Genomic DNA, 17,520 nt, shown 5'->3' with positions numbered 1-17,520 from the left:
CTATATTCACAAAAATTGCTGCAAGACTAGCTAAGCAGTAGAATGCAGCTTATACCTTAATGTAAGAATAGGTCCATCAAATGTGATAAATTCTGTATGTCTGTATCAAGGGTAAAATCCTATGCCTTTTGTTTCCTATTGGGTGTTCATGTCTTTCCCAGGTTTGTATAGGTTCATTTCACACTATGTCTTTCATTTTGCATCACATAATTCTATATTTTCTGTGCATAGACAAAGTGTTGTATCGTCTGGGACTCACGTGATAATTTTATCTACAAACTCTCCTGCCCAGAAGTAGCCCTATTGCTATTTAAAAAAAGAAAGACAAGGAGTTGGCACTATGGAGAAGCTAAGGAAGGAAGTGGAATCCTCACTCCTCTCTTTACTTTTCTTATATTTTTATGTGGTCAGAAGTAGTGGAACGGCTATTAAGTCACCATAAATCTTCCAGGTGGTTTGTATTAAATAGCACATCTTGTCACCACACAGAAAGTAAGGCTTTCTGCATTACAGGAGAATTTTGAGGAATCTCACGAATTTACTACTAATATGATAGAGTTATTTTAAGAATCCTTTGAAATTACATTTCAAATGGGTAGTTTCTCCTACTAATTTTAAATCTCCTGTTCTGATTTCATTATTTATTATTATTCTTTTATAAAGGTAAAATAGTTCCCCCAGTTTGTTTAGTTCAGTGAAAATATCCATTGGTCATTTGGTTGTTATTGCTTTTTTCTCAGTTATTTGTGTTTTGGCCATGACATGTTTCACTTTACCCCCATTCAATTTCTAGCCTTCACACTTTTAAAATTATATATGCTAAAAGTGAAAGAGTTTTTCCTGTTTATTTCCCCAACTCTCCTAGAATTATTGACTAATTATATAAATTAAAATATTCATATGCCATTGAGAACTCTCAAACTATAATTCTTAGCACATAGAAGAATTGAGAGTCATGTTATAAGCAACTTTATTTTTCTAAAGATACATTGTTTAAAATCAAGGTATCACAGAGGAGCATTTAAAAGTAGAAAATGTATGGACCCAGCTAATCATTGACCTTAATATGAAATTATATTTTTAACAGTGAATGAGGTATAACAGATCCACAGAATCTAATTTACTCTTAAGCACTTCGCTGATTGATAACCATAGTTTTTTGCACTAAATAAAAGCAACATTTGCCTATTTTTAAACTGCTACTCAAAACATAGTGCTATAGAGAACTACAGTTTCTGTTGTCAATAGTTTATCAGAGACATACTGGGCCTACAAAGGTAACAAAGAATATTGCTATAAATTAAGTAGTTGTGCCCCCCTCCCCAAGGAATTGATAGGTTTAATCCTAATGCCCAATGTGATGGTATTAAGAGGTGAGGCTTTTGGGAAGGGACAGGTGATGGAGGTACAGCTTTTAATAATAGCGTTAGAGCTTCATAAAAGAGATCTAAGAGAGATCTCGTGACCTTTCCACCATGTTCAATTATTGAGAGAAGTTTAGGGTTTGGGTTAAGTTTGGGTTATAGTTTGAAGGTTGTAAAAGGGAGCTGGTTCTGACCAGACATCATCTTGGACTTCCCAGCCTCCAGCATGTGAATAAATAAAAATGTTTGTTGTTTATAAGCCACTCAGTTATGGTATTTTTATTATAGCTATGAAGCAGACTAAAATAAACATTGAAATAAAAATAGCCTCAACATGATCCTAAATCCTGAAAAATCAATAATTTTACTTAATTATATTTAGAATTTATAATGGAAAGAAGTTCATAGTAATCAATGGGCACAGGCTCTCATCAATGTCCAAGAAACCAATGTGAAGTTAAATAAAGGTTAAGAAAGATGAGCAAGTCCATACTTCCAGAAAGTGGGTGAACTAAAAATAGAAAGTTCTCACAGATATCTGTGGAGGTTCCCTCATCCCATATGAAATTGAATCATTTATTTGCTATCTATTGGTGTATTTTTCTAATAATTTGTGAAGTAGCCAAGAGGTGTGTAGTTCTGAACAACTGTTGGAAGGATACCATTGAAATGCAAAATATCTAATTGTTCAGGTAGTTTTAAATTTTAAATGATATACAGAAATGCACCACTATTCTTTTCATCAAATAGCACATAAATGCATCTTATCATTAAACTACATTAATCATAGAGCTCAGTAAAATGTATTTTCTTATCAATACCATATAATAAATTTGTAACTATTGTGTTTTAGAAAAAAAGACCTTCAAGAAACATAAATGCATGATAAATATCCATATCTAGACCACCCGTCTATTCTTCACCAGATGTCACTCTATTAATTGCTAATATCATCCTTATTATGCATCATCTTACCTGTAACATTATTTCATGAAACTAAAAAGGCATCAATGACAACTAAATAAAAACACCTACTATATGTGTTTCTAGTTGATAAATTTCAGAAGCTTCTGGTTTGCTTTGGGGTAAAGTTTTCTGATTGCTTTTACACAATGGGAAACCTTCTACCAGGGCAAATTTCCCTAGTTATACCCAGCGCTTTACAGTCTTCTTAAACTGTTTTTAAATAATTAATAAAATGTCCACAAAATTATCATTTAAAATATTCATTTAGCAATTCTCATGTCAACAAAAATATGGGCATAGTACTCACTGGGCTAAACTTGGTGAAGAAGAGTATAATATCAGTAAGAACTTACCTGTGAATTAATTTAGAAAACCACCAACTCCCTAAATAAATACTAGATAATAAGGGCCAAAGCTCTTAGATTTGGCTAGCAATTACCTGTCATATAAACTGTCTACATACTTTTTACTTTGTATATGAGGAAAGGAATGTCATCATTGTGGAAATGCATTGTGATCATTCTATTTAATCAAAGACAACAGATGGCTAAACCACATAGATAACAGCCCTCTTCATGGAAACAGTTGAAATAGACCCACTGAGAATTCAAGCATTTTAGAAGTGTTGATTATTGTGTTCTTTGTGAAATGATTTTGGTTGAAGGAATTTCTACTGCTCATGAAATGATTGGGAACCAGTGCCAAAAAGAACAGAATCCGATGTTAAATTGTGTGATGAAGACCATAAATGTGAAGTAATGCTAAAGGAGGTGGAGGAGGTAAAAGATAATTAAAATTGTCAGAAAAAAAATTTTGGAGAAGGTGAAAATTGAGTAAGACATTGAAAGGTAGGCAAAATATGGTTAATAGGTATCCTTTCATTCAGGAAAGATAAGAGAGATAGATCTAAAAATAGGATGGTATTATTCTCTGTATTGAGATGTTTGAATAGATTTTGCTATAAAAGAAGAACTGGACACAGATAAATCATGGATTATGTTTGAATTAAGGTGAGTTAACAATTAGCAGCAGCAGCTCAAGCACCTGTCCATTAAGTGTTCGTGTGTCAGCCCATATACTAAATGCTTTTACACGGATTATCTCATTCCACCCACATACAAATTCTTAGCAGCTTGTGGAGTAGTTATCTGTTTATTCACTTATTAATATACTGATTAATTTTTGGATTCAATACATATTAGTGAACATCAGTAGATATTCCAGATTAATTATTAAATTGAATCTATAGTGATTTTTTTATTATTTTGTATTATTTATAAGGCATAAACAGTAAACTAGTATTACAACAAACTATTTTTTAAAGAGATGTACAATCCTCTACAAAGTTTGATGATAAAGATAACTGATGACTGAATGAATAAAATAATTAAAATAAGACTACCATGGTCTTTTTGCCAAACGAAAAAGTTGATAAACAAGCTTCTTTCCTCCCATGATCACATCAAAATTACAATTAAATTATAGAAAAACTACTCTTGTGAATGACTCACAAGGTGAGCAGAAATCCTATAACTAAAGATATAAAAAGAAGCCACTTGCAGACTGGTAGGAGGGGCAGAGGCTAGAAATGGGCTGGTCACAGGCCCATGTGTGGTGGTTAAGAATCTGAAGAGATATCTTAGCTTTGAAAGTCCCCACTGAAAATCAAGGGGTCCCAAACTCAGACTGGGCTCCCCAGCCCAAATTACCAGTGATGGGAATAGAAGTCTCCACAATAGCTGCTGTGAAAAACAGCAGGTAAGGACATGGGATGCTGTAGATCCAGACATCTTTCTAGCAACCCAAGCACAGACTCATTCACAAACACTCTCTCTCAGCTCCATTGAAGGAAAAACAGAGCAACAAAGCAAAGGACATATGAAGAGGAACTGAACTGTCTGGCTTCAGGTGAGGGTTTCAGGGGCAGTTCACTCTGGGAATAAAGTGAAAGTAGGCACCGTTGTGCCTTTGTTGAGCCCTCTGTCATACAGCCTTCAGGCTCAGGCAGAAGTGCTGGCAGGTGCCATTGTTCACTTGTTGAGCCTTACTCCCAACCCACCCTGCAGGTGCAGGTGAGTACAAAATCTGGGTCTCTATCAACCTGGCTAACAGCACTTTCACCACAACCTAGTGCTTCTCTGAGACTCCACTCCATCCAATTTACATGCCTGAACCTTTTCATAGGTGAATCCCCACAAGTGGACAGCATGAACTCATACTGTGGAAGTTCTTCAGATCTTTCAAAGGTCCATCAATACCATGATAGCTGGTATCCATCAACATGCCCTTTACCTCTTGTTAAGTGGCTTCAAGCCTAGCACTGGAGATAAGCAGCCTGGGTTCAAAAAAAAAAAAAAAAACAAAACACTTCTCCCAGGCACTTCTAAGCCCAGCAGAGATAGCTAGCAACTGCAGAACACTTGGTGGTTCTCACCAGGTGGTCCTGGGCCAGGCACAGGCAATGGCTGACCTTGGTCTGTACCAGAGCCCCTCCCAAGAGGTCTCAAAACAAACAAACCTAACAGATGGCCTTAGACTATACCAGATTGCCTCCAGTTATTACCACAAATGACACACCCAATGGGTGGACTTAATAGGCACTGAGTCCTTCTGAAGAAAATCATGCTCCATGAGGTTGGCCCACCCACATAAGCTTATTTGCTGTGTCATGGGAAGTTCTCACAGCCACGTACCCAAGTGTTAATCCCCTAGTGATAGGCTGACAGCATATGAGACTCAACTACACCATGAGAGCACACACAGTCTACACAAGGGACATCCCTGGACCACAAGACTCCAGTGAAAAAGAAGGCTGCCCCACTGGGCCTCTCAGGACACATACCATATAAGGCCACTCTGCTAATACTGGGAGTCATAGCAGATCTACCTAATACATAGAAACAAATGAGGAAGGAACCAAAATGTGGAAACAAAGAAATGTCCCAAATTAAAGAACAGGACGAAACTGTGGAAAAAGAACTAAACAAAATGGAGGCAAACAATCTATCAAATGAAGTGTTCAAAATACAGGTGATAAAGATGCTTGTGGGAGAAATTTTGCACAAAAGTGCCCCCGTCCACCATGGATTAAAATAACATTACCAAGACATGATCTGCTTGGGGAGGAGAAGTGGTCAATTTCTTAAAGGAGAAAGACCAAGAACCCCTTCCTCAATTACTTTTATTAGGTTCGTTATACATAGGAATACAGGTAAAGCTCATCAATCAACGTCAAGTGGCAAGGATTAAACAATGGATAACATTTCAAAGAAATCTGAGGACTTAGTCTAAGTTAGTGTCTGTCAGGTTAGGGAGCTGCAAAAACTTTGGGAGACATGCTCATTTCCTGCTTGGACCTTTATTATATGAATGAAAGCACTCTTAGCAAAGCAGGCTTTACAGGACTTTACAAATTCTTTCTTATGTCCAATCACATCCAAACCCGCTCTAGTCGGCAAAGGACTGCACCACCCTCCCTGTAAAGGTTTTTAGGCTTAAGTGGATTTGAGTCAGGAAGCGCTTCTCCCAGACAGAAATGGGGACTCAGGCTATGTCAGAATAGCCGGGGACTGAGGGTCCCTCACCCCCTCTTTGCTGCAGCCCCCGAATCCTTCCTTGAGGGTCTTCCAAATGATCGTGTCTGGCTTAGGTTGCCCCCCCATCATTGGCTAACTGACCAAGCACTGGGGGCCAGAGATGGATGGAGCAGAAGCAGCGCTCCTGCCAGGGAGATAAGCTTTGTCTCCTTGGTGGCTCACTGTCCGAAGGTCGCTCACTCAGCCTTATCCATGGGGGGTTTCTAGCTCCTGAAACTAGGCAGGGTGGTTCCCAACAGATGCTCATTGAACTTAAGGGAAGAATAGATTATCTCAGTGAGAATTTCAATGAAGAGGCAGGAAACATTTTAAAAAGAAGACAGAAAACATAAAAAAGGACAAGGCTGAAATGAAGATTGCAATAACTGAGGTGAAAAGTACATTAGAGGAAATCAATAGCAGATTAGATGAGCAGAGGATCAAAACAGCAATTAACAATTCAAGGCAGCAGCAATACCCAATCAGAATAGCTAAATGAACAAAGAATCCATAAAAGTAAAAACGGTTTAAGGATCCTCCAGGACAACACTAAGAAGAACAACACTTGCATCATAGAGATTCCAGAGAGAGAGAGAATTAAAAAAAAAAACTATTTGAAGAAATAATGACAGAAAATTCTCCTGATCTGGCAAAGAAAGTAGATAACACAAAGTCCAGAAAATGTAAAGTCTCAAACAAGGTAAACACCAAAAGGCCCACATCCAGACACACGATAATTAAAATACCAATGTTAAAAACTGCAACAGAAATGTACTTAGTTACCTAAAAGGGAGCTTTCATAAACTGTCAGCTGATTTCTCTGCAGAAACTTTGCATGCAAGAATAGATTGATATGGAATATTCTAGGGACTATAACCCAGGAAAGCTACAATTTGAAATTGAATAATAAAGAAAGAGTTTTTCAGACAAGAAAAAAGATGAAGGAGTTCAACACCCCCGAACTAGTATTATAAGAACTACTACAGGGACTTCTTTAAGAAGAAGAGCAAAGAAATTTTAAAAAGTATGAATAAGAAAATTTTGTAAAGAATAATATTCTCACTGACAAAGGCAGGCACACAATGAAACCAGCAAGTCAGTCAATAAAGATATCCTAAAGGTTAATAGGTAAAATTGGAAGATCACATGTAACCAAACCAGCAATTTAAGGGATACACACACACACACACACACACACACACACACAGAAGTAAAAACTGACAAAAACATACACCTGAAAGAGTAAAAATGGTTGTGATTTCACTGTTCAAACTTACAGTAACCACAAACTTAAAATAGACTGCTATAAACATAGCTTGCTACATATGAAGCAACGGTAACAACCACAAACCAACATTCTATGAGATACATAATAGAGAGAAAGGAACCCAAACACAACAGAAAGTCATCAACATACAAGAGAAGAGAGCAAGAGAATAAGAAAGGAACATAGAATAAATAAACAATAAAAATAATTAATAAAATGGCAATAACTACATACCTATTAATAATTACTTTAAACAAATGGATCAAATGCTCCAATCAAGAGGTGGATGGATAAAGAAGATGTGGTCTTATATACAATGGAATATCACTTGGCTATGAAAAAAGAATGAAGTCATAACATTTTTGACAAAAGAAGCAGGCCTAGAGGGCATTATGCTAAGTGAAATAAATCATACAAAGACAAATACCATATGATATCACTTACATGCAAAATCTAAAAAACACATAAAGAAACCAACAAAACAGAGATAAACTCATATATACATAGAACAGAGTAAGCATTGCTTTATGGAAGTGGTTGGGGTTACTGGATGAAACTGGTGAAGGGACTAAGAAGTACAAATTGATAGTTGCGAAATAGTTACAGGAATGTAAAGTACACCCTAGTGAATATTGTCAGTAATATTGTAATAACTATGCATGTTGTCAGGTGGGTGAAAAATTTATCAGGGGGTCACTTCATGATAAGTATAAATGTCTAACCACCCTGCAGTACACTTGAAACTAACAGTATTGAGTATCAAAAGTACTTCATGATTTTTAGCCTAGTTTCCAATATTTTTTATTTCTGTTGCCTTCTTTTCTAACTTGCCTTTAAGTATTCCTCCCATTATTCCCACACGTGATTCATGTCCTTGTGCCTTAACAAAAAAAATTTTTTTCTGATATGGAGGCTTCCAAATAAATATAGATTAAAAATTATTCAAAAATATTAGTCAAATCACCCACTATCAACTCTGTTAAATGTATCTCAGTTAACCAATGATTAGTTCTCAAACAGATGTTGTTTCTTTGAACGTCATCAATGTCTAAAATAAACATTCTGTATACCTTCCGATTGCATAAGTCTGCTTACTCGCACGAGCTCCAGCTTTTGGATCTCTACTGCACTTGCCACCAAGAAATAATGTTTCCATAACTGTAAACTGGCAAATATCCCATAAATGTATGGAAATACACACACACACACACACACACACACACACACATCCCATTTAGGGAATAAAAATTATTGTCTGAATTTGTGTAATATCCATTAATATTAATTTCTCAATTGCTCTTTTTCTTTTAATTCATAATTTGCTGTTTGTGTGAGCCTTCAGTTCCTTTAAAATCCCCATTTCTTCATTGCTCAACTATGCAATCCATAGTCAGCAGCTATATTAATAACCTCTCAAAGGTGCAGTGCACTGATACTGCTATTTATGCTGCTGTCTGGAGAAAAGCATATTTATTCTGTCCAAGCACCCATGAGACATGAAAACTATTCTTTGTTCAGACTCACAGTATATAGTCATTCCAAAACTTCAATTACTATTTCAGCATGTTCCCTCCATTACCATTTCGAGCACCACAGCCAGTAATTTCTAATAGCAAAAATGTACTTTATAAACCGTACACACATGTGCCCTGCATGCAATGAACAAATAAAGCTATATATAAATGCTTAATATCTGCAGGAAAAGGTAAAATTTAGGTGAAATAATATCAATATATAAATCTTGAACAGGCAAATTTTATACCTCCCAGCTAATAACAGATGACTGTTGAATAATCATTCATCATGAATGAACATATATACATTCATCATCCACACACAAACACACACACATATATATATATTCATCATTCATATACATAGAGGTATGTATGTATATATTGTTTATCTTGGAAATAAAGAAAATAATCATACATTAATAAATATATCTTGATATTCAAGGCAGTACAGAGCTATTCTTTATACTATAGCATTTATGAAAAATAAAATAATGTAACAATTCTGCCTTTGAACAATTCACAATTAATATTATTCACTCTTTTTATTGAATTGAGAGGACTGAATGAAAAAAGATGGTTTATAATGTCAATCTTATTTTATGTAAACCTTCATGATCTAGCAATCACTTCTCTTCTTGTTTGAGATTTTGTTTTGTCAGCAACATCAATCTCTTTTTCTTAAATCTATTTTCTATATTCCCATTCTTTTATTTGCCATAAAAATGCATATACCTAATGAAGCATCACTTGGATTGCACTGTTTTAAAAACATAATTTTCAATAAAATGTCCCTCATAGCTATAGCTTTTCTTGAGCGGAGGACACCATAAAAAATCAACCTTATACAGTTAACTATTGTTTTCTTTGTTGGCATGAAAGTAACTGCCACTACACTTATTACTCAGTGTTTACTTCATAAAGAACAATGCAATATATTTCAGATCCCAAAGCGAGGAACAAAGTTTGCTTTTGTTCTGTCATTGTTTTATTTGTATTTCATGTGCAATGGTTTTCATGTAAACCGATCAGGCTTCCCTATTTATTTGGCAACTCTCATATTTGTCCAACATGTAAAACATTCTTAAAAGTTATTTATCAACTTGTACATAAGATTTTGTAACTATTTTACCTCTTTTATTATCCCTATTTCAATATTTATTAATATTCATGCTATTGCAGTCTACCTCATTTTGTAAGCCTTTCAAAACCAGAAGAATAATGAATAAACATCTACCTCTCACCGGTAAATTGTACTTAATCCTGGGAAAAATCTAAATTTGTCTTTGTATTCTGAGTGGCCACCTGCCAAGTGAATGGAATACACCTGTTGCTTCTATTTTGTGGCTTTCTACTCTCCCCTTAATACTCTAAAACCTTTCCCTTCATTCTACAGAGAGTCTTATTATGGACTTTGCTTTTTTCCAAGTATTTGAGCTTAGAAAAGTAACTGGCTCTCTCTGTGCCTCATATTCCTGATCCCTAAGATGGATGGGAAGATGCTTCCATCATTTGTCTGGAGGATTGAATGAGGAGCATAGGCAGTGGTGAACCATGCCTGGCACACAGCCAGGGCCTAAAAAATGGTGCTGCTGACGACAGTGGTGTAGTAACAGTAGAGATTCCCCCACACAACCTGGTTTTTCGGTCCTTTCATACTCCTTAAGGCATGAGATTTTCCTAGTCTGATAGGCCTGCACGTTCATCTTTGACTCTGCCTTGCCACTTTCTTTTTTTCTATCTAGCCAGTTCTCAAATAGTTTGTCTGTCCCTCTACTGTAGCTCTCAAGTGTGTCCCTTCTCTGTCCCTCTGATAGCACCCTCACTCTGTCTGAGAGTAATGTACAAGATACGGTGAGTTAATGAAATCATTCTCTGAGGATGAGCGCTAACAGAATGTTGAGTGCCGAGACACTGAAAGATGCAGAGACATCATGGTTACAAACACCAACAACAAAGAAGCAATCAAGCAGCCAGAAGGCTAGGAGGAAGAAGTGTTCATTTTCAAACACAGCTTAGTAAAGTTGAGGGGAGAAAGGGACTTTGTTCAATTTAGATGGGAATATTTAATTGGTAGAAAGGGGTTGGAAATAAATCTTACCTGCAATTACCGGTGATCTGAAAGCTAGAACACTCATTATCTGCCTTAGATTAAGAATTAACTAACGATAGAACCTGTGTTCCATGTCCACTGCCACCAACATCACTGTTACTGGACACAGAAGCAATTAAAATGCCAAACCATGCAAGCAGAGATAGGATTATGGTTTAATAAACTCCTAACAACCAAATCAATGTCTATACAAGGCAAATTGTGATTTTAAAAAAAGGCCAAGAAAGTTACCAGTGCCTTGTAGTATATCTTCTATGCTCCAGTCTGTTGCTATATGATTATCAGTTTGGGAACTCCTTGGGGACCTAATCTAGCAGTTTGCATATTACAGATTTTCAATAAATATTGTTAAACACATCAGCTAAAATTTCCTTAAAGAAGCCATTACATCTCAAAGATTTAATTAAAATTTCTACTCTGTAGAGCAAATGTCAAACTATTAGTATGTGCTAAGAGAACATTTTTTATTTCAAAGACTTTTCTTTACCTTTACATACGGGCCTGTGATCACTCCAAGCAGCAAAGACTTCAGCTATCCGTTGGCAAGTGATGCTCTTAGCGCCCTGCAGGACATAATCTTCATCACAAGAAAACTGCACAGTTGATCCAAGGCTAAAATTGAACAAAGGATTAAAAAGCAGGATTAGAAGCACGTAACACAATGATTAGGCTCCATGGCTACTGACAGTGTCCAACAGGTCAAAAATGTTCTATGGTGACAGAATCTTCCTTCTGTGAAAAATATATTTAAAAATGATTTGAGCAAATATATACTAAAAGTTATAAATAGATTAATCTATTGTAAAATGATAATATGGAGATACTGGTAGGGATTGTATAAAACTGTGGTCGAGTTTAATTATCTTTTTATTAATTGTAGAAGCCAAGATTAAATAATTGTACCAGTTTCCCACCCTAAGTAGGTAGCAAATATGAGTCAAAAGATGGGCTTCCTAACTTTCATTCCAGTGTCTGTGTTCATGCCACATTAGAATATTTCTTGAGCAGGCGTTCGTATGTGTATTGATTTGCACATGTATTTGACATATATTTCACATATATTTGCACACCCATTACTTTATGTGTGTTTATATGTATTTAGGGCTGCAAAACTGTGCTGACTGTTCATATAAAATTCACCCACTTTTTATTATCTACCTTATTGCAACTTGGATTTTACTTTCCTTTCCACTAAAAGTGAATTACTAAAATGATCATTTTTAGAGACCGTAGTTGATAAAGATAACAAATGCTTTTGTTTCTGAAATAAAAAATGACCATGCATTTTCTTTCATAAAAGCATCAAACAGCAATTTACCTGTATACACACACAGATATATATGTGTATATATATATATATATATATATATATATATATATATATATATATTCCAATTCCCTAACCATGACACAAAATGTCCTCCAGCAGTTAAGTCCCAAGTCCCAGCAACTTGCACACCTCATCTCTAACCCAGCACCACACTTGATGGGTGCTTGTGGCAGCTGACAGTTTCTGCCGTTGCCATGCTGATCATTCTTGCCCAAAGGGCCTTCCCAGCACCCTCTCAGCCAGCCTGTGCCTGAATAGCCCCTGTTCAGTCCCTGAGCTTATCATTCAGGAGATTGCATGGTTATGCTTGTGCTATAAGAAAAATATCTCTGGAATAATGTAGAGAACAATTTAAAAGGAAGGCTAATAGAGAAAGGGAGTCCAGTAAGAAAATACCCCAAGTAATGTATGCCAAGTGCTGGCAAACTATGTCCTACAGGCCAAATCTGGTCCACTGCCTGTTTTTGCACAGCATGGGAGCTATAAATAGTCTTTATACTTTTGAACATTTGAAAACAATCACAAAAAATAGCCTTTTATGGAATGTAAAAATTACATTAAGTTCACATTTCAATGCCCATAAATAAAATTTTATTGGAACACAGCTATCCTCTTTCATTGACATATTAACCTATGACTGTTTTCATGCTCCAGTGTCAAGGCTGAGTAGCCACAATGGAGACTCTTTGGCCTACAAAGTATGAAATATTTACTATCCTACAAAGTATGAAATGTTTACTATCTAACCCTTTGAAGAAAAAGTCGACCCAACTCTTCTCTAGGCTAAAGAAGATAAAAAAACCCCAAGTAATGGGTGGTATGGCAAAAAAAAAAAAAACCAAATAGATTTAGTATAGAGAAAAATCTAGGCATTCAAATCTATTTTCCACTGGAATAATTCTCTTTCTCTCTTTTTTAAAACTTGGTTTTACTTTAAACATAACAGAAGTTTGTAAAAGTGTATAAAAATACACAGTTCATCGAATTATCATGAATTAAACACCCGTATAACAAGAAATGGGTTATCTTGATAGTTTTCCTGGACTTCTTAATGACTCTAAGTTTAGACCTCCCTGAAGCCTGAGAACCCTCACAAATTTGCCTAATGGTTAATTCTCCATCTGTTTTTACTTCCCCATCTCTGTAAGTGAAAACTCCATCCTTCTAGTTAAAGGTCAAAACAATGGAGTCATTCTTGACTCATCTTTTTTCTCTTATTTTTCATGTCCACCCCCATGGAACAAATCATGTTAGCTACACCCTCAAAATGAGGACCCTAACATTTCTCACCCCTGCCACATCACCACCATCTGAGCCACCATAGTTTCTCATCTGTGTTATGCCGTTCGCTGTATTGGTTTCTTGTTTCTGCTCTTGACTCGCTGCAATCTATCCTTAAATAGTGTCCATAGCAATCCTTTTTAAAAAATGTTTGCTCCTATTTATTTACACATTACTCTTAGAATACCTCATTTTTGATGGGACTCAGACTTAGAGGTAGAAGCTCTCAGAGGGGACAGCCTACATCTCTGGGCAATGTGTTCCTGGTGTATTTCTTTGGCCTCCTTCATTCTCGTGGCCAAAAATTTAGCATATTCTGCAGCCTCTTCCTTATTTTTCTTAGTACGTTGTTTCTTCAAAGCAATATGCTGGCATTTGTGTTGCAGATGTGTGGGATAATAAAACACTGAATTTTGGGCACTTTGTCCGTAGATGTCTTACCTTCTTTGTTGAGGGGCTTTAAAACAACATATTGGTGGACTTGGTCTTCTGTAGAGAAGCTAAAAAGTTTGCATATTCTGCTAGCTCTTTCTGGGCTTCAGGCAACAAGGCACAGTAGTATCCATGAGACCAGGAATATCTTCCTCCACGTTTGTTCACAATGACTGAGTTGAGAACACTGAGATTGGCATCCACAGTGAAACCCCAAACAGATTTGTGCTTTTGCTTTCCAGTCCTCCTTGGTCTGTAACAGGAATGCCCCTTGCTCAGCAGCAGGCAGACATGGTCATGAGTCAAGACGCCCTGCTTCTTGGGGAAACCTTGTTTGTTGTTCCTTCCACTGATTCAAACCACATAACCCTTCTATTCTTCACCCAGAGCATCAGCAGCAACTTCTGTGGCCATATGCTTCTCATCGAAGGTACCAAGATTGCATTCATCATTCACTTCAATTAGTTTCTGGCAGCCATAGGCTGGGAAAGAGATGTTCAGCTTCATCTTGAAACAGCCAAACAACTTCAAGGCACCATGAGAAAGGGGGCTTCATAGCAATATTCTGAAGAAAATGGTTCAAATTATGCCATTCCTATGCATCAAACCTTCTAATGCTTCCCCATTTCACTTAGAGTAAAGGAAGTGCCCTTATAAAGGCCTATGTGCTCTGCCCATGCTAATTTTTGGAATACATTCCCTACCACTTTCTCCTTCAATCTCTGTTCATTGGCCACATTGACTTCTTTGCCCTGGTTTGAAAACATTCAGGGTTCATTTGCCTCAGGGTCTTTATACTGCACTTATATCAATCTGGAAAATGTTTTATCAGGAAGAACATATCTGCCACACCCTCATTTCTGATTTTTTTCACATGTCATCTTATTTGTGAGTTCCTTTTTGACTACTCTCCATAAAACAGGTATTCCATAATCATCTTCTACATCATTTCCTTTACACAATATGATACATCACACAATTATCTGTCTACTTGTGTCCGTCATCCTACTAGAAAAGCTCCCAGCACTTCTCTGTTTTGTTTTCCAACCTGTAATATGCATTCTAATATGCAGTAAATAAATCAATAAATACACATATGTATAATTTTTTAGAATGAATAAATGCTCTTTATAATATACATAGTAAACACAAATATGTATTTTAATAATGCAACTCATTATCTGCAATGGCCTAATCCAGAGATAACATATCCCTATAACTGGACAAAGTTATTCTTGGGTAAAACACTTTCTCAAGACTGTTTAAATGGCTTATAACCCACATACACTCACCTCCCACCTACTGACACATTTGTTCATTCCAGTAAAGAGCAGAGAAAGTAGTGTGATTAGAGCACAGAAAATGAAGAAGACGGGGTGTAAAATTAAGTTAAAGAAGCAACTAGAGAGTGGGGTCAGATCATTTATGAATTTTTTGGCCACAGGAAGGGTTTTAACCTTTACTCTGAGGGAATTAAGCAGTAATTGTAGGACTGAGAGCCAAAGGAATAATATTATGTGACTGTATGTTTTAAAGTGATAATACTGGCTGCTGGGTAGAAAACAACCTGTAAGGGGCAAAGGTAGAATCAGAGGGAATCGTTAATAATCCATTGCAGCAATCCTAGCTCTCACAGAGATGATATAATGGGACCTGTACCACAATGGTTGTTTTCAGAAACTAATGATGGTAAAACTTTATTTTCTTAGAGTGCCTTAATATAGGCCTGACCCACAGAGGTAATTTCAATTACTGTTTTCTCACTCACTTAATGAATTAATGACTCTATAAAGGTCACTCAATTTGTCACAGATTATAATATTCTTGTTTAACCAGGCTCTTGTTGCTAAAAGTAATAAATTACATTTGTAACATGTGTTTGAGCTTCTCTCTTTTGATTATGGCCAGTGAATTCACATACCCTGCAGACAGAAGACTGGTAATAAGTGCATTGCCACTGTACCAAAGGCCGGCCAGTGCTGGTCTTCGCACCAGACACCCTCCCTTCTACCCAAAGATTAACAATCTCAACAATGTTTTCTCCCTTCGGTGCCCTGGGGACATTAGTTTAGAACTGCAGTTAATAGTTTCAGGTGCAGAATCATAAAGATATTTCAAACCCCAACTCTTCCCTTTCTAAGCTGTATGGCTTTGAAAAAAGTACAAGTTTCTCCAAGCTTCCTCACTGGCTATGATCATGTAATGAAATGTAATTTATAAAGTATGTTGGGAGGAACATATTTTGAACACTAAATTATCTCCCTCAAACTGGAAACAATTGTGAAAGTCATCAATTTCTTCCTAAGTGTTGACAGAAATACTCTTTGTATGGTATCTGCAAGTATCACCGTCACAGGTAATAGGATCACAGCTAAACTTCAACACATTCTAGGCCAAAAATACGAAAGTGCTAAATGGCACAGAGAGGACAAAAATCAGTGAAGTAACCAGTCTTTTCAGTAGCACACAGGCTCAGTAATGTCCAGGCAGTTGATGCCTTGAACAAGTTCACTGTTTCCTTTTTATGAACTGAGTTAACACTTGAATCAAACTTAAAGACCACTTATAACTAAGTTTCATCAAAAATATGTATTTCTAGGAAAGTAGTTACACTGTAGTGACAATAAAGGAACATGAGCTGTACCCACTGTAATTTCTCTGTCATTACTGAAGAGACAGCTAAATAAAAGCTTACATTTTATTTAGTAGGCTACTCAATCTGATAGCATATCCCAAAATAAATGATTTAACACATTTTTAATTTAATTATCAAATTATTAACCATACAGTATGCAATAGCACAGTTTGGAAAACAAACATTAATCTTCACCATAATTACATGTGTCTATGTTGAAGTGATATTAAAAAAACTATGGTTATTATTGCAAAACATACTATAACAGCACAGCTCTCAGTGAAAGAAGATATGAATTTTCAAAATAGATAATATTCTCCTATTTTTACACAAGACAACTAATTAATCACACACACACACACATACACACACACACACACACACATATATATATATAAAGTAATGAAATATGAACCAATATAGAGATAGGAAGGACAAATCATGGTGGCTGGGCCAGAGAAGAAGATTTAAGAAATAAAGAACAAGGAATCTTTAGGGCATTACATCAAGAGTGAATTTGGGTTGCTTCCAAATATTGGCTATTGTAAATAATGTTGTAATGAACATAAGGGTACATATATTCTTTTGAATTAAGGTTTCGGGTTCCTTTAGATAAAGATGAGTGAATAAAAAACAGGTGTGGTGCATCTACACAATGGACTACTACTTGACCTCCAAACAGAAGGGTGTCCTACCATTTGTGACAGCATGGATGGACCTGGAGAGCAGCATGCTAAGTGAAATAAGCCGGTCAGAGAAAGACACTCTCATGATTTCACTCATGGAATCTAATGAACAAAATAAGCTAACACACTAGAAAAAGACTCAGATACAGAGAATAGACTGACAGCTGTCAAAGGGGAGGCTGTTGGGGGTTGGATGAAAGGGTGAAGGGATTCATCAAAAAATTAAAGCACTGACAACAATACAGTGATTACAAAAGGAAAAGGAGGGTGGTGACAGGTTGGAGAGAGTAAAGTGGGGGTAAGTAGTGATGGGAAGAGACTTGCCCTGGGGTGGCCAACACAAAATGCAGAGTACAG

At 36.4% G+C, this 17,520-nt stretch overlaps 1 protein-coding gene and 1 pseudogene across 3 annotated transcripts in view; both read right to left on the bottom strand.

Annotated features, from left to right (window-relative positions):
* Positions 1-17,520, bottom strand: part of CSMD3 (CUB and Sushi multiple domains 3) — a 921,636-nt gene that overhangs the window by 523,469 nt on the left and 380,647 nt on the right. For all 3 annotated transcript variants that reach the window (XM_053661036.1, XM_053661038.1, XM_053661039.1), the window contains one exon: positions 11,287-11,411. In XM_053661036.1, coding sequence (XP_053517011.1) covers positions 11,287-11,411 — 125 coding nt within the window. The remainder of the gene's footprint in view (positions 1-11,286; positions 11,412-17,520) is intronic.
* Positions 13,599-14,349, bottom strand: LOC119038820 (40S ribosomal protein S6-like; annotated as a pseudogene).

The sequence above is a fragment of the Artibeus jamaicensis genome, unplaced genomic scaffold, assembly GCF_021234435.1.
Source record: "Artibeus jamaicensis isolate MK-2021 breed Jamaican fruit bat unplaced genomic scaffold, CSHL_Jam_final scaffold_916, whole genome shotgun sequence".
In the NCBI taxonomy this organism is placed as follows: Eukaryota; Metazoa; Chordata; class Mammalia; order Chiroptera; family Phyllostomidae; genus Artibeus; species Artibeus jamaicensis.
Note: the sequence above shows the minus strand (reverse complement) of the source record. Positions and strands in the feature narration are given on the sequence as shown.